The following is a 27,508-nucleotide window of genomic DNA, read 5'->3' on the forward strand; positions in this document are numbered from 1 at the left end:
CCAATAATCAGCTGCCGCAAAGTATTTAGGAAGCCAATTATGTAACTTTGAGATGCCATTACTTCTAAGAGTCTAATTAAATTGACCTAATTACAGTGAATCAATAAATAATTTAAACTGCATTAGATGTCTTCCTCAATCATTTAAGTTTATTAAAACTAAATGATGATTAATGATTAGGCATCTTTTAATACCAATTGCCAAAAAATGTTTTTGCTTTAAAAACTCCACATCACATTAAAACAAACATATCCAAATAAACATAAATTCGATATCTTTTTACTCATTGTTCTTTGATTACTTTTCGTTTTGGGAAAAAAATGACCACTTAAAAATTATGAGTCGACTGTCTTGATAGCTAAGGCGGAGCTTACAGCTCTGTTTACACCATGTTAGCTCTCCTGTGAAAGTTACTATAGGTTTAAATCGGATCTCCGGTTGATTCTGCGTTATAAAAAGACCTTAAATGTACACTAAGAAAGCACAGTTTGACAAGGTAGCACAACTCGAAAGACCAACAGTCAAAGCAGGTGCCATTTGCATTGGATTTTATGATATAGAGCGGACTCTGGGGCTTCGACGTGATGAAACTACCCAAGCACCGAATCACCAAATCTGAGGTAAGAGTTTAGTACCGTTAGTTTAGCAGAAAGAAATGTTATGAATGCTGCTGGAACACAGCGCTGCTCAGCTGTTAAAGAGGCGCTTGGCCGTGTGTGGGGGGGTGGAGGATGGTCGAAAGAAATATTATCAATGCCGTGGGGAGAGCTGAGAGTCTGACGTTAAGCAGTTTAAGATACAACAAAGGCTGTATCTCTGAAAACCTTTGAGTCCTTTGAGTTTTAGAGCTGTAAATTTGACAGGTCGCATTCTTGCAGGTCGCGTTCTCTGCTGCAGTGCTGTTAGCCAACCAGAGGCGATATATTTGCATGTATAAATATTCATTAGCAAGAGCTCACTAATTAAGAGATCACTAATTCAGTGAACTAAAGCAGGTTTATACAGAAACACCAGAGAATTTATTTTATTTATTTATTTATTTATTTATTTTTACAAAAAACGGCTTACATGGCATTCATACTAAAGACCACAACTAACGATGAAAAAACGATGGAATGAGACCTTTAATGTGTTGGGTTTTGTGTACACTGTTTTAATAACAGCTCCTTCAGGGTTTAGACAGGCGAGTGGAAGAGTTGTAGTTCCTCACAGAGCTCCACACTCTCCACATTGTATCTGCAGCTCTGTGAGAAAGGACCTAACAGACTTTTCTCCGAGTGTGAAGCAGTGTGAAGCTGTGTGGTTGTGTGTGTGCGTGTGTGTTAGTGTAGGGATTTTGTGTGTTTTGTGAGCGGCTCCGGTGGGAGGTCGTCACTCTGACGTGTGAGGAGGGCCTTTCTGAGACTGCAGGAAGAAAAGTTTCTGTGCTACGTGTCCAAGCGCTTTTCTCCTCCTCCTGCTTCTCACAGCAGCTCCCTCTCTCTCTCCTCCAGCCTGCAGGCTGACCCTCCACCTCCTCCTGCTTCACCTCCTCCTCCACTCAGCGGCCGAGCGGTGCTGGCGACCATGTCTGGGACCAAGAAGCAGAAAACGGTAAGAACCCGTAAGACTGCAGTCGAGGACGTGTTTCCCGGTGTTTAGCGGGAGTTTTAGAGCGGAGCTGCTGCTAGAGAGAGAAAGAGAGAAAGTAAACTCGGGGAGACTGAGAAAAGTTTCACTCAGCTGAGCTCTGGGAAACTCTCGGGCTGGTTTTCCTCATGTAAATAAACCGGCTTAAATCACCGCGGCGGCAGCAGCAGTAACTAGTGACCGACTGTCCGCAGAGTGATTCGGCTCGTTAGTTCAGTAAGTTAGTTTACGGGTGTGGAGCAGAACCAGCGACTCCGCTCACACTCATCCCCCCCGCTGACCGAGCCCTGCCCCCGGCAGCGCCTCCACTGTAACAGCGGCCGTTCTGTGGAACTCAGATTGCTCCATACTGTTACTGTAATTCTGAAACCACACACACACGCACACGCACACTGAGTTATTAGTAATGTGAAGCATTGTTCACTGGGGAATAGTTAGTTACTGGTTTGTGAAGAACAGGAGCTGAAAAAGGGTCATTGTTATTCTGCTGTTATTCTACACCCTCACCAGCTCCAGAGCCTCACACGTTCTCTGGGTTTTTATCTGGATTTTTTTTGTGTTCAGTTCCGTCTCATGTTTCTCTTGTAAAGGATTTATTTCCCTTTATTTAACTACCTGTCCCTCTCTATCTTCTCTATCTCTTTCTCTTCGGTGTTTCTCAGTTTCCTCTTTACTTCTTGTCCTTTTTATTTATCTACCTCTCAGATTTCTCTCTCTTTATTGCTAGGCTTTTCCTTTCTTGCTCATGTTTCTCTCCTATGGAATATAATCAAGAGTAAAATGGATGATCAGCTGAACTGCTAGAATTTTTGCACCAGGAGTGGCATGAAGTTATCCAAAAGCAGTGCGTTAGATTAGTGGAGGAGAACATGCCAAGATGCATGAACCAGGGTTATTTCACGAAATATAGATTTCTGAACTCTGAAAACTTTATGAATATAAAATGAAATTTCTTGGTTTTATTTCAGCTCTTCATCTTTTTCGTTATTTCAGCCATTTCTCATTTTCTGGAAATGAATGCTCTAAACGATAATATTTTCATTTGGAATTTGGAAGAAATGTTGTCCAGAGTTTATAGAATAAAACGTTCATTTTACTCAAACATATACTTATAAATAGCAAAATCAAAGAAACTGGAGTGGTCTGTTACATTTTTCTAGAGTTATATATCTTTGTTTTTCTTTCTTTAGCTTTTTATTTATTTTGGTCTAACTTTCTTTCTACTTTCTCTTTCATTTCACTTCCTTTATTTCTTGCTCTTTTTTATGTTTATTTTACTTTGCCTCTATTTATCTACCTCAGTATTTTACTCTTTTCTGCTTGCTCTTTCTTTCTTGCTCTTCCTTGCTCTCTCTCTCTAACACTACTCCTATCTCCATTGATATCTTCTGCCTTTTCCTTCCTGGTAACTGACTACTGCTGTATCTTTCTAATTGATAATCCTCCTCACTGCTTTACGTTTCACCCATCTTGTCACGTTCATTCTCTCTCTGTATGAGACAAGCGTTTCACTGTGGGCAGAGAAGCCGGACTCTGTGGCGTGTGGGAATCAAAAGAGCCCCCTGATGGAAGTCGAATCCACGGAGGACAGAGATGGAGGGAGGGTGAAAGGCCGGGAGAAATATGGCTGAGCTCCAGGCTTCAGCCCCAGCCTGGCCACCTCTCCACTGGTCAGCATGAATAGACCCGTTTGTTTCACTGGTCCACCCAGAGGCCCCTCCCTAATGTCTCATACTTTTTTTTTTTTTTTCTTTTTTAACCTTGCTCTGTGACTGGGGTACATTCACAAGAGGTTTGGGAGAAGACCTCAGTGGTAAAACCCCAGTCAGTCTGGACCAGCCCACACCTTCAAGGATGAGCTTAAAAAAATGTAGAAAGAGCCTTGAGAACTCTGGCTGATGTTGCTTTGGGCTAGCAGGTCAAAGCCTTCTTGCTGAAGGTCTAGAGGCAGAGTGCAATAAAACACAGAGTACATGGGCAGGAGGTAGGATGCTGAAACCCATCAAAGCATTGTTGAAGAAAAGAGCCTCTTGTTTTCTGCCAAACTACAAACGTTTTTAGGTTGGTCAGTGTGATGATGTACACTATACTTTATGTCAAAAGGTTGTGACGCCCTTTTTAATGAATTTAGCCAGTTTAAGTTGTGCCGATTGCAGACACAGATGTGCAATTTGTGATTTGTTTTCCGTGACTAAGAGCTGAAACTAAAAATGGACAGCCAATTATAACAGAGCTGGATTATCTTATAAACAGCCTGTATATTTCTACAAAAATGTTGGGAAATGGTTGTGTAGAAAATTATGATTATATCACTTTCCATTTCCGACACTGATACTGCAACCTTAAGAACCTGAAGAATTGGGAATGCACTTTACTTAATTTACTTTACTTTACGAATACTTATTAATACTTATATGTAGGCTTAAACATGTTTTACAGTATTGTTTACTGTTTTTTTATTATATCAGTCTATTATCAATCAGTTCAGAGTAGAATCATCTGACCAGTAAGCACTGCTTTTTAGCCACACTGTTCCAACACTCAGGTAATGAACTATAATGTTACCCAGGGTTATCAGTCAGGTGGGGGGCGTTCACAGATTTCACTTAATACATAACTCTCTTTAAAAAAAACTAAAAAAGTATTGTTTGCTGTTCTTTATGGTCATAGGTTAGAGTTATGCAAAATGCAGCACTGATGTGTGAATATAAGGGTATTTAGATAAGGAAATCACACAGTATAGTGAGTTATTAAGTTCTTAAGGTGTTTTTTCATCTAAAAGAGAAATGTAGTTTTGGGTAACTTTGTATGAAGTAGCAACACAAGTATGTTATGTAATGAGTTGGCTTAAATAAAGATATTGTAGCTTTTGGCACAGTTCCAACTGTGGATTTTCCTGTTGCTTCATTTATGAAAACATTTGGAACAGCAGGTTCATTTTCAGTGTGAGGCAACCTCTTCAGTAGAGGTGGAAAAGCTGCTGGAATATAGCAATTCAGCTGTATGCAGTGTAAGTGGTTGTAATGATATTTAGGAAACATTTTTTAGTTTATTTTTAATTTTCAAAGTCCAAAGAAACATAATTGTTTTCTTGTCTAAAATGTCCTCTGCAACTAGAGTTCTGTAACATTACTAAAAACAAAGGTTCAATGGAGGACCACCCATTGAGATGTATAGTATGCAGAATTTTTTTTGTGGACTTGCTACGCTAGACTTTGAACGCTGCTGTGTAATGCTACATGACCAACCACCTAAATCCACATGGTTCTTTCACTTTAAGGAATGGTTTTGTATCTCTCAGCTTGTCCAGAAATGCGTGTAATGTTTGTTTAAAGTAGGAGTGGCCCAAAGTTTTGAAAGAAACCTTAAGTTTGTATGAAAATGTTACATCATGAGAAGGTTCTTCATATATTTGTTTAGATAATGTCTCATTATATAAGGGGTCCTCCCTTAACTTTCCCTGTAGACACACACAGTAGCCGCTGGTATGAATTCCTCATTGTTTAGTGAAATATTTGAGTTGCAGACGTCCTGCTGCTTTACTGCTTAAACTAAACATCCGCCTTCTGTCAATCCCATATCCTCTGTTGATCTCTGTAATTAACTGTTGTTTTTAGGATCTTCAGAGGGCAACTAACATTGTGTACCAGGCCCACCATGTGAGCAGGAGCAAACGTGGCCAAGTTGTTGGAACCAGGGGAGGCTTTCGAGGCTGCACCGTCTGGCTGACAGGTGGGATTTTATTTAGAACTCACATTAAACAAGGGGCTTTTAAATGTGGTACAAATACTGATTTTTTTTTTTTGTAAAAATAAAGTTTTGATGGAACACTTAATTCATTTTCCCTGAGGAAGGGGGCATATTTATGTCTCATAACTTTTACTTACAGACGTTTTACACATTTTTTTTGCTTTTACTTCCCAAGTAATTATTCCGATACTACAAACTTTTTAGACTTTGCATGTTTTTGCCAAGTTAATGCAGACTCTGGTTTGTTGTCACCCCTGGTCCTGCATTACAATGATGTGGGACAAAACACCCGCATCAAAACCCTTGTAAGGAGGGGGTTTCTTTCCTTTCCCAAACAATCTCAGGAAGAAAAGTTTGTTTATTGATTTTTAATGTGATCTGACTATCGGGTTTACTCTATGGCATATTGTTACAGCCACAAACAAATGCCATCTCTGCTGTTGTTCCATGTTAAACTGTATAAAAATTTGTATTAGTCCAGAACACAGGACATTTTTTTCCTGTATTTACTTTCTTGCTCCCGCAAGTCTAACCAATAAACATAGAGAACGTTCTCACATGGTTTGTTGTGTTGCCTTTTGGTACACTTGAATTTTAAACGCAAACCAAACCAAGGTTTAAAAAAAAAAGTTTACAGACTTGTTAACTGGTCTGAGCGAGCCAAAAATTCCTTTATGTGCCATCACTACTAGTAAAGCGTCAATCCTCCTCTGACTTGTATCAATATTTCATCATATCAATAACTTACATTGTAATCTTGCTATCCTCGCTCAGGTCTATCAGGCGCAGGGAAGACGACTGTAGGCTTTGCGCTGGAGGAGTACCTTGTTTCCCACGCCATTCCATGCTACTCCCTTGACGGAGACAACATTCGTCACGGCCTGAACAAAAACCTGGGTTTCACTTCATCTGACAGGGAAGAGAACATCCGCCGTATTGCAGAAGTGGCCAAACTCTTTGCGGATGCTGGCTTGGTGTGCATCACCAGCTTTATCTCACCCTTTGGCAAGGTACGATGCAGTTTATCATTTGAACTAAGAAAGATCTGCGGAAATTTGAGTGTGAATCAAAATATACATGTTGCAAGAAACGTTTAAAGTTTGAAACCTTCCATCACTTTATGTTTTGCAGGACCGAAATGAAGCAAGAAAGATTCACGAAAGCTCAGGTCTGCCGTTCTTTGAGGTGTTTGTGAACGCCCCGTTGGAGGTGTGTGAAAGCAGGGATGTCAAAGGGCTTTATAAGAAAGCCCGTGCTGGAGAAATTAAAGGTAATTTTATCATGCTAAAATCATGCTAAATAATGGTGAGCTGTCAGATTGGATCTATTTGGATCTAGAGTTTTTTAGATTTTTATACTTGGGTTTTAAAATTAAGTCTGGTTGTATGGCTTGGATACCTAAGTCAAAGGGCACAGCTAAAGCTGGAGTTACACTACATGACTTTCAGCCCAATTTAACCTCGATTTCAAGCTATAATGAGCCTGTGCTAGTTGGCTCTATTCTGCAGACTCTTGTGCACTCAGCTGACAGTCAGAGTGAAGGTAGTGTAGTGTATGAAGGGCTGAGTCTCGATTTTTAGCCTCAAAAACATGCCAAGTGTAGACCATTTTGACCACATCTCCCAACCCACTACTTCACCCAACAACATTGTTTACAGATTTATTTTTTTTTATTTTTTTACTTCTGCACAAATAGCTTTAAAAACAACGACTGCAAAAAGCTCATGAACCTCCTTGTTAGCATCTGAATCTCATATGTAATGTAAGTCACATGCATTGTTCATGTGAGTAATAAAGAAAATAATGAGCCCTTATGCTTGTTCTTTTACTTAGGCTTTACTGGGATTGACTCTGATTATGAGAAACCAGATGCTCCAGAGCTTATTCTGAAGACGGGGGAACTCTCTGTGAATGAATGCATTCAGCAAGTGGTGGAGCTCCTGAAGGATCAGGTGAACATCAAATATGTAGCACTTTGGGGACATGCATGACTGAATACAGTTATGAGACAGAAAAATGTGAACTGATTTTGAAGTACTACCTCAGGAAATGCCTACTCCTGTATAAGTTGTAAGGTGTTATCTTGCGAGCAGTGCTGAACACTAGCTAGTAACCTCACGACTTTAAATTTGAGTTTAAATAAGGCTTTGTGTGGTGAGAAGTTGTTAAATGAGAAGTTGTGTAGCCATTTAATATATAGTACCTTTATCTACAATGTCGTGTGTACTGGAAATAGATCATAGCACTGTCCACTGTAGGTGTTAATGGCATCTAAGGGTGGTAATGATCATGAATAGCAGAATCTAGCCAGAATTGTCAGTGCACACAGACAAGTGAAATTGGCTTCCATGGTAGAGGACCAAGATCTTGAAACTGTATCTTTATGTGTCTATCTGAAATCTTTACGATGTTTTTACCCATTCACAGTGGTTCACGTGTCAGTTCTCATTCAGAGAACATGAGAACATCGGTGTATGAGATCCACCTACTGTTGGGGATTAAGATGATAATGAGGATTGTCTTCACTGCTTGCAGGGGATTGTTCCCAGTGGTGTAACAGAAGATGTCAATGAGCTGTTTGTCCCTGAAAACAAGCTGGACCTGGTACTTAGTGACGCCAAAATCCTCCCTGCTGTAGCCATCACCAAGGTAATACAACACTGAGCAACTTACAATACTTCCATGCAGAGATCGTTTCAAACTGTTGAAATGAACAGACCTTCATATTGCCACATGAGCAAGCCTTCGGTTTAACTGACACAGTATGTCCTCATGTCCTATTGTGTTTGTGAAGCCATAAAAGGGGGGATGGGTTTTGTTCTTGTATTTTATCCACAAACCAAAAACTTTTACTTTGTTTCTTTAGTTGGACCTTCAGTGGGTTCAGGTGCTGGCTGAAGGATGGGCTACTCCTCTAAAAGGATTTATGAGGGAGAGAGAGTTCCTGCAAGTTCTTCACTTTGGCACCCTACTTGATGGTAATCAAATTTTAGTGATAGCTCAAAAACAAAGAAAAGTGTTTTCCCATTGATAAAACAGCATTTCCATAATAGTTTTTATAAAGTTATGTTACAAATATTACATTGACTTAAAATTGTACAACTAAATATTTCTACTTTTTTTTTTTGCTTTTTGGCAATAATATTTGTTAAGCATGCCCTGAGGCCATGGTTTAAATAAAGACTCTGACCTGGATTGTGATTAAAATATTCACTAAACCAGTCACTTTAAATATGCCTGCATCAGTCCTCATCCATGGTCATTGAATCAGATTGGGTCATCCCTATATATAAATAATAAAAAAAAAAGATAATTTTATAATGTGACATTAATAATATTATTATCAATTGTTTGCAAAAACATTTTATTTAGGTTGAAGATAGTGATTGGTCTGGCCTAAAACAATCACATGGATTAGCAATCTACAGCTCTGGAAAAAAAAACTATTTATAGGTATATGTTTGAGTAAATTGAACAGTGTTGTTTTATTCTGTAAACTACAGACAACATTCCAACTCCCAAATTCCAAATATAAATATTGTAATATTTATTTGCAGAAAATGAAAAATGGCTTAAATAAAATAATTATGCAGAGCTTTCAGACCTCATAATGCAAATAATGCAAAGAAAACAAGTCATACCTGTCAAGTCTCCCGTTTTGGCCGGGAAACTACCATATTTTACTCCTCTTTCCCGCCGTCCTCCCGTAATAGTATTTTCACGTAAATTTCCCGTATTATATATATATATATATATAAAAAAAAACTTTATTATTGAGGCGACAGGGCACTGGTCACTGTGTCTCTTAACCAATGGTAGTGCCGGTTCAAGGAGAAAGTCCCGCCTTTCAGGTGAAACAGCCAATCAGGTTCCTGGTTTTGCAGAGCGCATTGTAGGAAAGCCCCGCCCTCCTCGCTGTGAGAGCTAGTCGGAGCAGCTGACGTTAAAGCATATCTGGATAAACAGCGAGGTAACGGAGCTAAACATGTAAACTATGATGACGCTTTTTCTGAAACAGACAGATCAAACCGACTGTGTGCTTAAGAAAATACAGCTTGTGACTCAGTTAGCTTTACAATTAGATGTTCAACCTGCCCTGATCAGCCAATAACTATTTCATTTTCAAACTGTGTTTATTAATTTAGGATTGCAGGCCTACTGTAAGCTATAATGAACGAAACTGTATTTATTTTATTAGTTCGGGGCTAGTTTTAGAGTATTGTGGTGTAATTTATTATTTAGAAGGGGCAGAAGAGATGGTTGATCTGGAGAGAGAGAAAATGTGAAGAGGGCTGAAATTAACTGAATTGATCAATAGAAAGAAGTATTAATAAAATTATTAATTGTTTAGGCCCCTTTGGACTAATATTTACTTATGCAATATATCTGGTCCATGTCCTTTTTGTAAAAGCTGATGATTTCATGTAAATGTCTAGAAAAGGGTTTTACTTAGGCTGTAGTATAAGAATTACATATATAGGAATGTCCACAATATTTCAGTGTCAACAAAGATAGACCTGTCAGATTCTGATAATCTAATTGTAGTTTGTTAAAGGTTCCCAGGTGGTTATTTTAGATTTATTGTAAACCTGTCTCGAAGCAGGTGAATGGAAAATTTCCCTTATTTTTAAGTCCAAAACTTGACAGGTATGACAAGTCCATATTCATAAAGTTTTAAGAGTTCATAAATCAACATTTGGTGGAATAACCCTGGGTTTAATAATAGTTTTATGCATCTTGGCATGATCTCCTCAACCAATCTTACACATTGCTTTTGGCTAACTTTATGCCACTCCTGGTGCAAAAATAAAAAAATCAAATTTTTTAAGAGCAAAGCATTTTTAATCAATATTAGTTTGGGAGATGTACGTTTTGGGCCATTCAAAAGTAGAGTATTTTTAATGTTGTTTATTTTAGCCAGCATAACTTCTGTATTGTAAACAACTAATTGGACTTTTGTCCGTTTCAAGTGTTGGCAAAATTAGTTTGTTGAATGATTTTTACACCCCTAATGTTGTCAATTCTAGGTGGAACCATCAACCTGTCTGTGCCCATTGTGCTGCCAGTGTCCAAAGAGGACAAAGAGAGGCTGGACGGTTGTGCTGCTTTTGCTTTGGAATATAAGGGTCGCAGAGTGGCCATCCTGCGGAGTCCTGAGTTTTACGAGCACCGTAAAGAGGAGCGATGTGCGAGGCAGTGGGGCACCACATGTCCCCAGCATCCATATATCAAGGTTTGTAAAAAATTATGAAATATCTATAAAACTGCATTGTGGCAGACAGAATAATACTGAGTTTAGTTCGTAGTTCCAGATTTTTAGTATTGTAGGAATTAATTTTTTTGGTTGTCACTTGCATAAGCTTATGATTCTTATGTTTCCATTTTCAGATGGTTCAGGAAGGTGGCGATTGGTTGGCTGGTGGAGATTTGGAAGTGTTTGAGCGAATCAAATGGGATGATGGCTTGGATCAGTACCGCCTTACCCCTAAGGAGCTTCGACAGAAGTTCAAGGAAATGGGAGCAGGTGTGTATCTAAAAAATCAGTGCAACTTAATCAGAATTTTACTGGTAACTAGTAAATATTTTCTACATACACAGGAACTTTGTTCAATTAAATGAAACCTAAATAAAGGTACATTATATGAATAAACATATTGTGACGTCACATGCAACCTAATTTCTCAATTGTAAGACCAAAAATAAAGGTGTATATTATAGATGGTTGTATTAATCTAGCCTGCCTTTAGTACCCAGTACAGGAAATCTAAAAGTGAGCCCCTTTGTGAATAGGGCTGGTAATTTTCTAGAGTGGGTCATGCCATGCCTCCTGCATTCACTACACCCTTGTGTAAACCATGTAGAATATTTCCTGTAGTGTACATCACATACAGTAGCAGTTTGGACACACCTCCTCATTCAATGTTTTTTTTTTTCATTATTATTTTACTACCTAGGTGAAAACTGTTCTTAGTTATACTAAATAAGACATTTTTTTTGTTTCTGTAGTACAGGTGCATCTCAAAAAATTTTAATATAGTTGAAAAATTACTTTATTTCAGTAAAACTCATATATTATATAGACGTATTACACACAGATTGATTTATTTTAAGCGATTAGTTCTTTTTTGTTTTTGATCGTGGCTTACAGCCAATGAAAACCCAAAAATCTGTATTTTTTAAATTAGAATATTATATAAGACCAATTGGCACTTTTGACAGTGTGCCAGGTCCTGCCGGAAAATGAAATCTGCATCTCCCAAAAAATTGTCAGCAGAGGGAAGCATGAAGAGCTGTAAGATTTTCTGGGAAATATAAAAGTGAGCCCCTTTGTGAATAGGGCTGGTAATTTTCTAGAGAGGGTCCTGCCATGCCTCCTGCATTCACTATACAGGCACCACCCCTTGTGTAAACCATGTAGAATACTTCCTGTAGTGTACATCACATACAGTAGCAGTTTGGACACACCTTCTCATTCAATGTTTTTTTTCCCCATTATTTTTATTTTTCTACATTGTAAATTAATCATGTAGTTACTTGTAGTAAACAAACCAAAATAAGAACCAGAATTTAGGTGGTTCTTATCTGGGGTGCTGTTAATTGTGATTTCTCAGGCTGGTAACTCTGACTACTTTTTTTTCTTTACATAGTTGAGTAGTTCTTGCTATAATTTGGATTAGAACATTATTCAAATAGGGCTATTCACTGTATACTAACTCTACCTCTTCACAACACAACTTGACAAGGCACAGCTGTTACCTGAAAGCCATTCTAGGTGACTACCTCATAAAGCTGACTGAGAAAATATATATATTCTGGTTTGTTTAACCCTTTTAGTTTACTAAAAAATTCCTATGTTTTCTTCATAGTTTGGATGACTTTAGTATTAATCTACAATGTAGATTTTTTTAAATACTCAAAAACCACTGAATTTAAGGGGTGTTACAACTTTCGAATAGTACTATACAGAAAAGAACATTTTCCAGAGTTCATTGGTAAAAAATGACATTGCTGAGTCTGTATTAATAAGCAATTGAGGCTGCTCAAAACAGAAAGGGGTGTGACTTCATTTTCTGCACACTGTTATGAAAAAACAAGCTTTAATTTCCTTTGTACAACAAACTCAGTGGGATGTTTTAAGCTTTAATAACATCTAAAAACAGCCTCAGGGATTTGTTAAACTCCAAATTACACTGAACGTAATTTAGCATGTCTACAGTAAATATACCCCCTATAGACAAGCATACATTCATATATAAAAGCTGGGACATTTAAATAATAGCAAGAATTTCCTGAAGTTTATTGATCCACAGACTCGTAACTTGAGATGTTTCTTCTTCTTTCTCCAGATGCTATCTTTGCTTTCCAGCTGCGTAACCCTGTGCACAATGGCCACGCCCTTCTAATGCAGGACACTAAGCGGCGTTTGCTGGAGCGTGGCTACAAAAACCCAGTACTTCTGCTGCACCCGCTGGGTGGCTGGACCAAGGAGGATGACGTTCCTCTAGACTGGCGCATGAGGCAGCATGCTGCTGTGCTGGAGGAGGGTGTGCTGGATCCAGCCACCACCATTGTGGCAATCTTCCCCTCACCCATGATGTACGCTGGACCAACAGAGGTGAGCATACAGTCATAGCTAAAGCATAACATATATTCTAATGAGTTCCAAATGTATATTTATCATTTGAGATGGAATGAGTTTTGTTTTTTTTGGGGGCTGAACTTTTTATGGTCTTTCTGTACAATGGGCTAATTGCCAATATCTGCTTAAGAATGGGCAGTGTAACACTCTAAGCTTTCCAGGCAAACTTGGCAATGTGTTTTTTGGTATCAAACACGTAAATCGCAGAACTGCACTGTATAGTTCAATGTTATTAGCTGTTTTTACTAGCTCTGCCAATCTCGATTATCTATGTATTAGCTGAATGATGCACTCCTGAAAGGAGTATCTGGTTAGTGACAATAAAAGTCTTTACTCCTTGTTTGCTTCCCCTACACAACACAGTAGTTACAAATTCTACAGAAGTGATGGTTTGAAAAAAATGCAGCAATTGTGGATTTCAGAGGCTGTATTGCCATCTAGCTGTTGGAAGAGGGACTGCAGAATCCCGTAGTCTTTGCAGTGCTGCATCAACTTGCAAAATATGAATCCTATGATCTGACAAGCCTTCGCGATCTGGTAAATGATTGACCAATCGCATATTTGGATAAAAAACAGCCAATACCAGTATATAGCCCCTCAATCCTTCTGTCTCTAAAACCCCTCCATATTGCGATATTCTTAAAAGCAGTCTTTGTTTTGTTACACGTACTGTTTTCTATAAAATGCAGATCTTGATAAATTACTTTGTTAAAAAAAGACAAACATTTATAGATTGTTTTTTGTTTCTACTGAATGTATAAAACTGTCTATAGTTATATAAACTTAAATAAGACATTTATATTTATTTTGTACCTATAGTACAAATGCATCTCAAAACATTTAAATATCATTAAAAAAAGTTACTTTTTTTCATTAATTCAGTTTAAAATGTGAAATTCATATATTATTAGAGATGTATTACACACAGAGTAATCTATTTTAATTGTTTATTTCTTTTATTGTTTATGATTATGGCTTACAGCCAATGAAAACCCAAAAATCTGTATCTCAGAAAATTTGAATATAATATAAGACCAATTGGCACTTTTGACAGAGTGCCAAGTCCTGCTAGAAAATGAAATTCGCATCTCCCAAAAAATTGTCAGCAGAGGGAAGCATGAAGTGCTGTAAGATTGTCCAGGAAAACACTGCACTGACTTTAGACTTGATATAATACAGTGGTATGAAAAAGTTTGGGCACCCCTGATCATTTTAATGATTTTCCTTTTTTTAATATTTGGTTGTTAGAATCAGCAATTTCAGTTAAATATATCTCATATATATCTATATTTTTCTTATATACTTAATCACATAATAAACATTGTAGGTGCTTATTACACACCTGGGGCAGACCATCAGTCCTTGAGTTTCAAGACCAGAAACATTCACCCTCTGATATGAGGGAGAGATAGTCTGAACAGTTGCATAATGTGTGTCTCCACAGGTGCAGTGGCACTGCAGAGCCAGAATGATTTCTGGTGCCAACTTCTACATCGTTGGCCGTGACCCTGCGGGCATGCCGCATCCAGAAACCAAACAGGACCTGTATGAGCCCACGCACGGAGGCAAAGTGCTGACCATGGCCCCAGGCCTCACATCTGTGGAGATCATTCCTTTCAGAGTTGCTGCTTACAATAAAGTGAAGAAGGCCATGGATTTTTATGACAAGGAAAGGTGAGGTGTTTATATCTGAACTTTTAATTAAATTCTGTAGTTACAGACTGGAGTCTTCTGTTTCTCTGCATACTATCCTCCTTTTACCCTATTTAGTGGTCAGGCACCCACAGGACCACCGCAGAGCAGCTATTATTACAGGGGGGCGATCATTCCCAGCACTGCAGTGGGACATTGTGATTCTGTGTTATTGTGCTGACCAATTAAGTAGGAGTGTCTAATAGAGTCGACAGTGAGTGTTTGTTTAATAACTCCAGCAGCCCTGCTGTGTTTGATCCATCACCATGTTAGTCACTGCAGTGCTGAGAATGATCCCCAACCCAAATAATAGCTGCTTTGTGGTGGTCTGTCCTGTGGGTTCCAGGTCATTGAAGAAAAGGGTGAACTGAAGATAATAAAGTATGCAGAGAAACAGATACATGACTACAGTCTTCAGTTGGGGAACTATAATGTGCTCCTGTATGATGAATGACCTAATAGCATGGATAAATATAGAAAAAAGGATGTGATGTTAATATGACTAATGGGTGCTTAATAATTTGCCCCCTTTAATTCAGTGTCAAATCAAATCTTTTTATTACAAACTGAGTTAAAACCCACTGTAACTGTGTAATTCTTCTTTATTTTCCAGAAATGATGAATTTGAGTTCATCTCTGGGACCAAAATGCGCAAACTGGCCCGCAGTGGAGAAAACCCTCCGGACGGGTTCATGGCACCAAAGGCGTGGAAGGTTCTTACAGAGTACTACAGCTCCCTGCAGAAAGATTAACGCATAGGCCAGTACATGTTGCTTCAGCACACATTATGCATAGGCCAGTACATGTTACACTAGGTCAGCTTGCAAAAAAGCAACAGCCAAATATTCTTTTTGGCTTTAAATCAAGTTATATTTTATCAGATTTTAGTACAATATATTTATAAATGCTGTTAAATTCAACAGTCTGGGCATGACTCCCTGGACCAGTTTTGAACATGTTACTGAACTAGATTTTAGCACTGTGGAACAACTGAGCTGTTTTAAAAATAATCATCTTTTTTGGGGGTAAACCAGCAAAATATTTTTTCTAAATTGATTTAAACATTAACAGGACTTTTAGGAGTAGGAGTAAGGCTCATATGTTTTATATTGAAATTATGGAAACCTTACTGCCATGAGTAGGAATGGTCATTTCTGACTTCTAACATTTTTACCCATTTACTCATTTTATTTTGAAGTATATTTTTAAAACATTTTGTTTGTTTAGTAACATTGTATATGTTGGTCCAAGTATTCCAAGAATCTTTTTAGGGTGTTTTCACACCTGTAGTTCATATGCTCTGGTCTGAATCAGTTAAACAAGTTTGTACCTTGGGGCATTTTTCCATTGGATTGGTTTGCTTTCACACACGAGAACATTCTCTTCACTTATTGGAGAGATCTGTTTGGGGCTGGAGCAAAGAAGTTAATGCAAGTATAAGATCCTGTGTTTTGGACTTACTTTGCATATTTCTGTGCCCTTAAAAAATAAAACTACAGCATAGATGGCGTTTGTTCATAGCTGGAGTAATGATCAAGAATAACATTATGATATCGCTGTTAAAAAAACAGTACTATATATATATACTATGTATATACCTACATAGTACTCCTATAAATTGTATTTTTCGCACTATAAGGCTCACTCAAAATACTTAAATTTTCCCCCAAATCTTCAGTGCATCTTATAATCCAGTCTTATAAATCAGGTTGTAAGCAGCAGTAAAGCCGTAAACCACTCCGCTGAAGTGCAGCAATATACAGGATTTTAAGTTTAGTTCTCCAGCAGTATTAGCATTACCCACTAAGCGCTAGCCATTCAGAGGTGTGTACTATCGGCCTGTAGTCTGCTGCTAACCCTGGCTAGCAATGCTAGAGCAGCATTAGCATTATCCTCTAACCGCACAAGCCATTTGGCCGTTCAGAGGTAAGTATTATCAGCCTGTAGTCTGCGTGTTTACTGTGTTAAAACAAGCTACGTGGGATAAACCGCTAGCTAATATCACCCTGGTTTACCAGTACACTCAGGGTTGCTCTCTGTAGCAATGCTGGGCGGCAGTTATGTGGCATTAGGGGTTAGCAGCTAATGCTAATACTCCAGCCTTAGTGAAAATCTGGAATTCTAAGCTTACTGTAAATAAACGGAAGCGCTTTACTCACTCAGGAGAGAAATTTGTGTAGATTAAAATCCAGCGCTAGTTTGACTTGTCTGACATTTTTTTTTTCAGCCCTGTTCCTAACAAGTGACGCCTACATGCACCTTATAATCCAGTGCAAATTATAGCGCAACAAATACGGTACTCAATTCAGCTGAAAAAGGATAATGGATGTGAAAAAAAAAAAAAAAAGAGGCGCTCATAAATGTTATGCTTGAAGCAGTTCAGCTCAAACTTGTACAAGTGATAGTTGTGTTGGATCAAGGTCAGATCATGTTCTCATTGCAAATCAAGCTTCAGAGTCTGCTGCAACTCGCATTAAGTGTGAAAATGAATCAAAGTCAGATGCAGACAGACTACAAAGGTGTGAAAACCCCCTTAGACAAGTATACATGTGATTTGTGTATCCAGAGGATATTTCTCACCTCCAGTCTCTGGTGTCTGAAAGGTAATTCATGTTCAGGAAGAACTTGCAGATTTCGTTATGTTATAAAAACACTATGCAACTAAATGTGATGTTTGAGTGTATGAGGATGCTTTTACAGGGTGTGTGTGTGGATGCATAACAGTCACTGACTTAGGATCCATGTTGAAGAAGCAAAAAACATATTTATTGGCTTTTCTTGTTAAAGTAACAACCTAAACATATTTATTATTACAGAAAAAGAATGTAGATTTTTAACTGTATCTTTTTATGCATACTTGATGTTACTCCTTTTTGCTGAGTTTGTATCATTTTTCACAGGAAGAAAAAAGAAAATCCTGTACAGGATGTGATATTTTAAATAAAACCCAGCAGTGCACAAATTCAAGTTCATGTGTGTATCCAAACTGTTACAGGTTTTCTTACTCTTGCTATTTTACATTCCAAGCAAATGAGGAGGGAAATGATTCAGCAGTTCCATTCAGGTATAGAAAGTCTTTTAATATTACATATTGTTACTGTCATGCAAAAACATTGTATCTCCATTGTTGCTGTTTTTAATCTCAGTTCATTTTTTATAGCTTCATAGAAATGCTCCAAAACCACATGGGAAATGTGAGGTGAGATCTATTTTCCCTGGTCCCCTGTAAAGTTGCCAGTTAAGTCCTTGAAAAGACACAGGGTTTTTACACAATTGCAACAATATTATCTATACCAGTAGTTTCTCAAACAAGATCAAAAACCCTAGACAGTTGAGATTTTTCAGAACAAAATGTGGACCATTCCTAAGACCCAGTTTCAAACCCACAGAGCCATACAATCTCTTGAGGATATCGAGGTACTTTTGCCAACCTCCATTCCACTCTGCATATTTTTTTTATCTTTTTTTTTTTTTTAATTTTAAGAAAAATGAAAAAAGGTTTACTGCATACATTTCCATCCTCTCACAGCAGGAAAAAAGGGAGAAGATATCAGCACATCACATCAGCATTTTACAGTAAGTAATGTGGTAGCTCATCAGACATGGGCTGCACAAAACATATAGGCAAGAAACAATGTAATAATACATTAATTAAGTCATTAACTAATGATATTCTGTACATGTTTATTGTTATTGCAAATAAATATACAGAAAATAGTACATCATACAGCACAAGAGATCTGTTCAGGATTGTTCAACCCTGAAACCCAAACACACAGTTCGTATTAAAGTCTAAAAAGGCCTTGAACGTAAACTTATTACAGAATATCCAGCTTCCAATTTCAGAAGCAGAAACTCTAAACTCAAACCAGGGCTGCAACCTAAACAATGTGCTGAGAAACAAAGCAATCATGACCGAACCTGATTCATTTATTCTTTTATCACCTGAAATCAGTGATGGCATGAGACTTCAAAAGGTGCTATATACATTTCACGTGGCACATGTTAGGTTTCTTCCAAAATGTTCTCTCTCAGGCAGACAAATTTCAAAATGACTTGTAGAAGTGGTTTTAATCTTTAATCCTTAAGAACCTAAAGAACATCAATCTACGTGGAGCTGAAAGAGAAGAAATTAATTGACTAAATACACAGATCAGCTATAACATTAAACTTCATCACCACTGGCAGGTGGTAAGTGAACAACACCGATTATCTTTTTGCAATTGGTAGGAACCATATTTTTTAAAATACATTTTATTTCTAATCTGTAACCCTTTGAAAGGCAAATTACCCAAACCCTTCATATGAACTCCACCCAACACTTGCAATGCCCCAACAAACAGGCACAGGCCTTCTCTGACATGATGTCAGCCAACCGAAGGAAAACGTTGGATCCTCAGCTCTGCTACATCAGCCAACAGATACCTGTATCAGGCTGCATTTTTTGGGAGGAAATACAATTAACTAGGGCTAGCAATATGGTAAAATATTGTGCAGCTTCTTCTTAAAAAATGCAAATTAAATACTACAGTTATTTAAATACTGATGCAATGATGTGAAGCACCACCTCAAAACTTACAGAATTAAAAGATACGTTTAGCTTATATTTTGTTACTAAACACCTCAGAACATTTTTAGGTCTTGTTGAGTCTGTGTCACTTCACTTCACTTCATAGATGCTTTGTGGCCTTTGCAATATTAGGCAGGTTTTATTGTTATAGCTGATCTGTGTATATGGTTTATTAGTAGCCACTGTGATATTTGCCCTCTAGTGAATTCTAATGTTAGCAGATGTATAAAAAGTCATGGACTTGATTTAACCATCCAGGGCACCAGAAGACCAGAAAACAGCCTGATTTCCAGATGGGGTATGATAGGGACAAGGTATGCTGGACAACCAGTGCAAATATAGGTCAGAATAAATGATTCAACATTCTGTTTTACAGAGCACAGAACCAAATCATCTTCCTCTGCAAACCAACTGAACTTTGTGTGAGGTGTAACTTAAAAAAATGAAAAAAAAAAAAAAAGGACTTTCTAGGGAAACAGTTCACCTTAAAAGTAGTTTCAGTAGTTTCAATCCAAAGCTGGATGCATCAACATATTTGGCACTCCTGCCGTTTTCGACCTCTTCATCTTTTCAATGGCTTTTCGAAGGTCAGACTGCTGGATGGGTCGGATGTAGTCATTCTCTGGACTGTTAACATTATAAAAAAAAGGAGACTGGTTAATACCACATCTAAAATACCTTGCAATCATTTACTCATATTCTATTCTATACTGAATGAGTTGAGCTCATAACAGTCATGTTTTTAGAGAGCTAGCATGCTTTGCAACACAGCAAGCTCATAGCAGAGCTAACGGTGTTGCAGAGCTTGATAGGTCCACCACCTGGTTCTTAAGACTTAAAGCCCAAAATATCCAGCCCGCTCTGTTCCAGCCTGACCTGACTCAAGCTGCACCATACATTGTCAGTTTGTGCCTTAGCCGGATTTAAACCCAACATTTTTTTAAGAGCGTTAAAAATGAGCTTTTAAAAACTTTTTCAGGCTGTTTGAATGAGCGAAATCTGTGCATAATGATGTTAGTTAACATTGCAACAGTGAAGAAGACCTGTTATTACTTAAGAAAAATGTTTCTTAAGAACAGATGTTCAAAAGATTAAAACATGAACATGATCCACAGGCCTAAACATCAGTAAATTAGGCTACAAAAATGATGTCTGAATGACTTTCCTCTAATCCAATATAATTTAACATGGATTAAGAATAGAAAATAATTTTCAAACAAACTCATTTTTATGTTGAGCTTATAGTCTATGTGCAAAAACACACAAAAAAACTGTAATATGGCTATACACTGCACTGCACAGTGCTGCAAGTCAAGTGCCTAATTCGGACAGGTGGACTGTGCACTGCACACTTGTGCAACTTTTTTTCACATTGCTCAAATACGAAAATCTGTCCCTGAAACGCCTCACATGCGCACATTGATACTTGTGTAAACGTCGCCTTCTTCACCAACAACAAAAAACGTCATATTTAAGAGACGACTCGTAGCTTTATAAAGATGAAATAGATGCATTTGCAGCTCATATGTGGAGCATCTTTGGAGAGTGGAGAGTAAACAGCAGGTCTGAAGTACACGCTCAGATCAAGGAGGTGAAAAAAGTCTAGGCGGTTTGCTTTTGCTGTTTTTGCAGTTAGAGCTGCACAGCTGCATCAAGACATGTGTGGGTATGAGAGAGAAGCACGTAGCGCATGCATAAAGGCAAAAAGATGCACAAATTCAGATTTGTCCGTTGACATTCATGTCGCATGTCCATGGATTGGATAATCGTATCTGATTAAGGACCACATATAAAAGTGACACATCTGAGTCACGTTTACACAGCTATGAAACAATCTGAAATGTCTTTCATGCATATAAATACTTACATGCCCTCAGGCTCAGCATTGTGCACAAAGTCCCGTACACAGAGAAGAGCTGCATCTCGACACATCTCTCTGAGGTCACTTCCTGAGAAGCCATCGGTCTCTTTTGCTATTTCACACAGATCCACTGCAGCCTCCACCTTCAGAAAGGAACATTACAGTATGTTAAGGTGTGTAAAGTTTGGTATGAATAATAAAACAATGACCTAGTTTATTCTGTATTTATGTACATGTGATCCATTCAGTTCTACTCTGGAGTATGGGCACGTTATACACTTAAGTACCATTTACATCGATTTTGTTTAAAACTGGTGCTGATTGCTTACTCTCAATATTGGTACTGCAGACCATTTATCATTCTAGATGCAAGTATGATACATCAGTAGAACACTTACATTCTCATTATCCAAGATAAGTTTCAGTATTGCTTCCCGTTGCTTGATGCTCTGGACAAGGAAAAGAAAAACAAACAGATAACAGTTACAAGCCATTTCTATAAATTTCAATGTAAACTGGTTGATTTTGGATTCAAGTGATCTTTTTCGGAAATCAGCATAGGGTCAGAAACATACAATACAAACCATATTGTACAATTATTTTTTTAGTTATATTTTGAGGTCAGGTGAGGACAGTTATCTGCTTAATTTATACCAGCAAGCTCAACCTAATGGTCTGATAGTATGCTGAAGAATCTGATCTGATGTAATTATTATATGTACAGTGCAATGTTCCAGTTCCACTTGAAGCAAAACAGCCCTAGAACATGATGTATCCACCACCATGCTTAACAGTTTTGTTTAACAATGTTTTTGGGGTTTAATGCCTCACATGTTCTTCTTTGTGTTCCAGTTCTTTCTATGGCATTCATGTCTATGTTTGCTGGCCACAACCATCTGTACTGATTTCACAGTATTTATAAATCATCCACTGTAGTGGGACCATAACGACAATAACGGCTTTTAGATTAAAACATTGATTCTATTCAGAGTATTGATATGTTTTTGGCTTGTATGCAGGTATAACATATTTTTGTTTTTAAAAGGGCAATGCCAAGCACTGCAACTACAATTTAAAAAAAAATTACCGCTTCTTAATGCTTAAATACATTTCAATTCCTCGCCCTTTATTGTCAATTGTGCCTCATGATTTTTTTTAAAGCAGCCCTGTTTTAAATATGATTGTATAGGGCTCAAATATAATATCAGGCATTTTATTTGTCACGTCATTAACCCAACTACCCACAATAAACCTAAATGTGGCAGGACACACAGTCAGAAAAACACTGTGTGGACACTTACAGGCTGATTTATGTGAAAACGAGTGGGCATCCTGCGGAGTATAGCCGAGTCCAAGTCCTGAGGGCGGTTGGTGGCCCCCATAATTATGACCTGTGCACATGGAAAATAAGAAAACCTGTGATTTTAAAGCTAGTTAACATCAAATGAGTTTAAAAATTCTTTGCTCAATTAAGAACTATGTTGTGCAGGCCTGTCACAATGACTATTTTATATGTTATACCAGAAATTATAATAATATAACTGCAACAAACCACATAAAAATTTTAAGACCAATTTCTGCCACTAAAATATATCACAATACCACAAAAATGCAGGAGGAAGCTCAGTGCACCTGACAGTTGAAGTCTGTGTCTAGTCCATCCCATAAGCTCATGAACTGAGCCTTCATCATAGCAGTGGCCTCATGGTCTGAGCTGGAACGGCTTCTTAAGAAGGAGTCTAGATAAAGAACACAAGGGAATGTCAGCACAATGTCAATGAATTCATTTGTCCATCTGATGTCAATTTTACTTTTTCTTTAATAAAGTTACTTTTAGATATTTTTAGAAATGTCTCCACCTGCCCCTGTAAAGATGACTATGCTCTTAGCTAAAGAATTAAGAAAACAAAAAAAATATTAAAGTTTATATAGCTGTAAATTGGAAACATGAGGATGTTTTGTAATTTTTATATTGGGAAATAAATCTCATAGTGATTTTAAATGTAGTAGTATGCATGTGGGTAAGACAGAGTAAGACTTTCTATAGGCATTGTGCCAGTAAATGATGATTATCTGCTCCAGATTCTCCTATTCTACATATAGAACTTCTTTGCAAGGACAAGACAAGCTGTGTGTGTGTGTGCGTGCATTTGCACATCTGGTGAGCAATGGGTGCAACTTGAGGCCCACAAACCTTTTGATATGTGGTGCATCCTTTTTTTTCCAAATGTTTAATACATTTACACAGTGTTGTGCGTTTACATGTACAATGTTACATACTTTATATTTATTTATTTCACTGGCATTCATTAGATGTCCTCCTATTCGTCTAATGTCTGTTTCAATTTACCAATAAGTTACATGTTCAATGCAGACTATAATTGGACAGCTCAAAAATCTCTATTTTAATCTCTTTGAAAATTATCTCAGATTAAGAAGCAAACATTGTAAAGTCTCACCAATCTCGTCAATAAAGATGATAGAGGGCTGGAGCTTGATTGCCAATGAGAAGACGGCAGCAGCCAGTTTCTGGGACTCGCCGTACCACTTATCGGTCAGGGTGGAGGGCTGCAGGTTGATGAAGCGGAATCCGGCCTCTTTGGCTGTGGCTTTAGCTATCAGAGTTTTCCCACAGCCTGGAGGACCATAGAGAAGAACTCCTGCAATGAACAGAAGACACAAACAGATGAGCCACCCATACAGCACTATTTTCAGCACATTACCTCTATTTGCCACTTTACTGTGCAGATAATATATCTATATTAAAGGAATGCACCAAGAGATGCAGGTGTTTGTTTCCTAGTTCCTCACCTTTGGGAGGCTGAAGCAGTCTGGACCCTTCAAACAGATGCCTTTTCTGGATGGGTAAAATGACTGTGTCCTTCAGCTCAGTTATGACTTCATCCAGGCCAGCTATATCTCTCCATGTAATCTGTGAGAATATGAACAGCGCTTGCAAATGATTTCCTTATTTTTGCTGCAAGTAATCTGACCAGTGATGGTAAGATGGGTGTTTTCTTTTCTTTATTTAAAATATTTCAAGTAAAAACATTTTTGAATACAGTTTTATCCAGATCACATTTATTGTGTTTTAATACAATATAAGCTATATCACATTCACAAATAAAATAATATTTACATTGTATCAATATTTCATGATAAACTGACCGATAGAAATGCCTAATAATCTTTTTAAATTCACATTCACTATACGAGGAGAGGAATAGTTTTTAGTTTTGTGAAAGGAATATTGTAATGGAAAAAAAAAACGTTGGAGAGCTTGTGTTCTCTGAACTTGACTAAAATAGATTATTATATTTTCCATAATTTGTCAAAACGTAAAGAAAACGGGCCAGAAATGTTACTGACCAGTGTAAATTGGCCTTTAGAATAAAAATAATGTTAAACAACATCCATACCTGCATAGTTAATGGGTCCACCAGATGTGCTGCAATGCTCATCTCATATTCTGAGAGCTTGACATTCTGCACTCCGATCTGCCGCATCAGCTTCTCTGCCTGCAACCAACCAGAAACATTCGATTCAACCTTTACCCACATTTACACAACAATAAACTGTAATTATTAGGAATGCACAATATCAGGATTACAATTATGTCTGCTGCACAAAATTTAAAAAAACATGACGTGGCTGCATTCTGTAAAACATATTACAATATTCATAATACAAATATTTTTCAACCAGGTCACAATATTAAAAATTACTCTGTGCATCCAAGACTGGGTGAATGACATTGGAGAAGTATAATCTGTTTTTGGTAGATATGTCAGAAAAAAAAGATGTTAATGCTGATACTGAAACAATATATTGTGCATCCCTAATCATAGTCAAATTGGGACTGATAGATAACGTCATCAAACTTATGTACTACTTCACAATCCACCGGAAAGATGATGATTTCCGTTACCTGCTTCTGTGCTTCAACCTTTTGCTTTCGCGTAGGATCAATAGCGTCTACCATCCACTTTATGGTGAAATAAGTGACAGCACCAAATATCGTGAGGCGGAAGAGTAAACCAATGACCTCATTGCGACCCAGGGGTCGGGTAATATTTTCAGCGGGAATCTCCTTCAGCACCATAATCACGCGAGTACCTGTGAATTAAACAAAATAAAATGTCAAAACTTTTTCGCCCAGTGGTGTTATTGATACATTTCATTGTTGCGACCCAACTCTATAACAAATGGACCAATAGAAATGCTCCTGTTATACTTGGAATAAAATAATTATACAGTATATGTATATATATGTACAGTTGTAAAGTTGCTGACATGGTCTCTGAAACAATTTTTTTTATTATAAAATCGATAGATAAAATATACATATAGTAAGAAGGAAATCCTGAATGTGGCTTCTGATAACACAAATTAATTTTCCTTTGGTTCCTTTGGTCTGAATCTAAAATACGGTTGAAAACAGAACTCATTAATCTCATTAATTCTGAACTGAGCTGTTGGTGTAATGAAGACCAGTTTATTAATTAAAACATTTCAAGCCAACATCTCACATTAGTACACTAAAGCACTGTAAAACAACAGGGTCACCTGTAACTTTACATAAAACAACCTGTGTTTCATATCACACTGATGGGCTCTTTTAGATGTTCTCCTAAAAGAGACCATCACATCTAAAAAAAAAAAAAGATGGAGGCTGACATAATAAACACACGTGAGAGGAAGGGGGAAGGGAGAGACAGAGAACGAGACAGAAAGTAAAAGACTGAAAAAGGAAGGAGTGGAACAAGCGAAAGAGAATGATGAAATGAAACAGAAAGAATACACTGAAAATTAATACAGGAGAAAGAAAAAAATGAATAAAAAATACAAAAAAGAAAAAGAGATACACAGAGAAATTCAGAAAGAGATGAAGAAAGTGAATAAACAAAAGAAGGAAAGATAAAGGAAGTGAACGAAGCAAAGAAAAGAGACAGATAAAAAGACAAATAGGAAATTAAAGCAGGAAGGAAAAAAAGGAGAGACAAAAAACAGAGAAAGAAAGCATGTACAAAAGCAGGAAATAAATAGAAAGAAAAAGAAAAGATAAGAAAAAGAAAAAAGACCAACAAAGAAAGATGTAAATAAAGTGAAAGAGAAAGGGAAACAAAAAATAATGACTAAAAGAAGCAGAAAAGTAAAAGAGAAGATGAGGGAAAGAAAGAAAGAAAGAAAACAGGCTAGCAGAGAAAGCTGAAAATAGAGTGAAAGAAAGATGGAAAGAACTGTGTTAGGTTATGTAGCCTGTGAACCGCTGTGCTGGGAGACGGTGTTGTAGTTTAGAGCCGCAGCTGCTCTAGTTTCTCAGATATAGTTACTGAGGTGGATCTGCCGGTAGAGCTGCTCTGATTAACTACTGTAATAAAAAATAATAATAACCAGCAGCAGCTCTTTGAGGAGATCCGCTCAGCTCTAAACACCGAGTTCACTCTCTGACCTTCTCCTCACATCCACACACCGGCATTACTAATACCTCACACTACCACCAACCCTAAACACCTCTACAGACCCAACACACACAGCCCGACCACACCACACCACACACACAGCTGCTCATCACACAGTACTGTACTCACATTAAAACACTCAGAATATCTGTTTACTACAGCGGCCCGCACTCACACAAACACACACTCTCACACTCACCTCCACGACTCCTCTCCTCTCTCAGTGACAGACCAGAGAAGCACTCCCCGCACCCGCGCGCCCCCTGTCTACCCGGAGGACTCACAGCAGCAGCAGCAGCATCGCAGGAGCAGCAGAAGCAGGTCTGTAGGAAAAGAGAAACATCACATTTACTCACTCCTCACTGTAACTACAAAAAAAGAGGACACCTGCTCAGCTAATGTTACTTTTGATATTTTAATATTAGTTTTTAAGTACGCAGGTATCTCAATTTAACAGCTTTTCCCTTTTCACTCAGCTCCTCTTGGGAAAAAAGGGTCCTTCACTCATAATTATTAGAGAATATGTTATAATATACATATAAGAGATATTAAGTCATAATTATGAGATAGTAAATCATTATTATGACATGGTGCATCTAAAAAAAATAGAATATCATTAAAAAGTTACTTTATTTTAGTAATTCAGTTCAAAATGTGAAACCCATGTATTAGATTGATGTATTACAATATATATATATATATATATATATATATATATATATATATATATATATATATATATATATATATATATATATATATATATATGAAATATCTAAAATGTATATACATATATATATATATGTTTATCAGAAACTGTTAATGTTGTGATATGTATGTTTTATACATATTGCAGAAGGCCATTTTGAGTTTTTTTTTTTTTTTTACAAAGGGTTGCAATGGGT

General features: G+C 37.5%; 2 protein-coding genes across 3 annotated transcripts; one reads left to right on the plus strand and one right to left on the minus strand.

Moving 5' to 3' along the window:
- Positions 1 to 1,334: 1,334 nt before the first annotated feature.
- On the plus strand, positions 1,335 to 18,185 carry papss2b (3'-phosphoadenosine 5'-phosphosulfate synthase 2b). The gene is made up of 12 exons (XM_007251159.4): positions 1,335 to 1,593; positions 5,247 to 5,361; positions 6,154 to 6,389; positions 6,511 to 6,649; positions 7,213 to 7,331; positions 7,915 to 8,028; positions 8,246 to 8,357; positions 10,407 to 10,612; positions 10,768 to 10,903; positions 12,726 to 12,994; positions 14,463 to 14,692; positions 15,324 to 18,185. Exons 1-12 carry the CDS (start codon positions 1,567 to 1,569, stop codon positions 15,460 to 15,462), a joined length of 1,842 nt encoding a protein of 613 aa, XP_007251221.3. The 5' UTR covers positions 1,335 to 1,566; the 3' UTR covers positions 15,463 to 18,185.
- Positions 17,455 to 26,947, minus strand: atad1b (ATPase family AAA domain containing 1b). Of its 2 annotated transcripts, none has more exons than XM_007251160.4 (10): positions 26,803 to 26,947; positions 25,070 to 25,257; positions 24,561 to 24,659; positions 23,953 to 24,073; positions 23,601 to 23,801; positions 22,774 to 22,880; positions 22,443 to 22,532; positions 21,540 to 21,590; positions 21,148 to 21,284; positions 17,455 to 19,907 (listed from the first exon to the last, which is right to left on the minus strand). In XM_007251160.4, exons 2-10 carry the CDS (start codon positions 25,241 to 25,243, stop codon positions 19,787 to 19,789), a joined length of 1,101 nt encoding a protein of 366 aa, XP_007251222.1. In that variant the 5' UTR covers positions 25,244 to 25,257; positions 26,803 to 26,947; the 3' UTR covers positions 17,455 to 19,786. The 2 variants fall into 2 exon arrangements, with proteins under 2 accessions (XP_007251222.1, XP_015461816.1); XM_015606330.3 differs by having other exon boundaries at positions 26,733 to 26,809.
- Between the last annotated feature and the right edge of the window lie 561 nt (positions 26,948 to 27,508).

Source organism: Astyanax mexicanus, chromosome 15, assembly GCF_023375975.1.
Source record: "Astyanax mexicanus isolate ESR-SI-001 chromosome 15, AstMex3_surface, whole genome shotgun sequence".
In the NCBI taxonomy this organism is placed as follows: Eukaryota; Metazoa; Chordata; class Actinopteri; order Characiformes; family Acestrorhamphidae; genus Astyanax; species Astyanax mexicanus.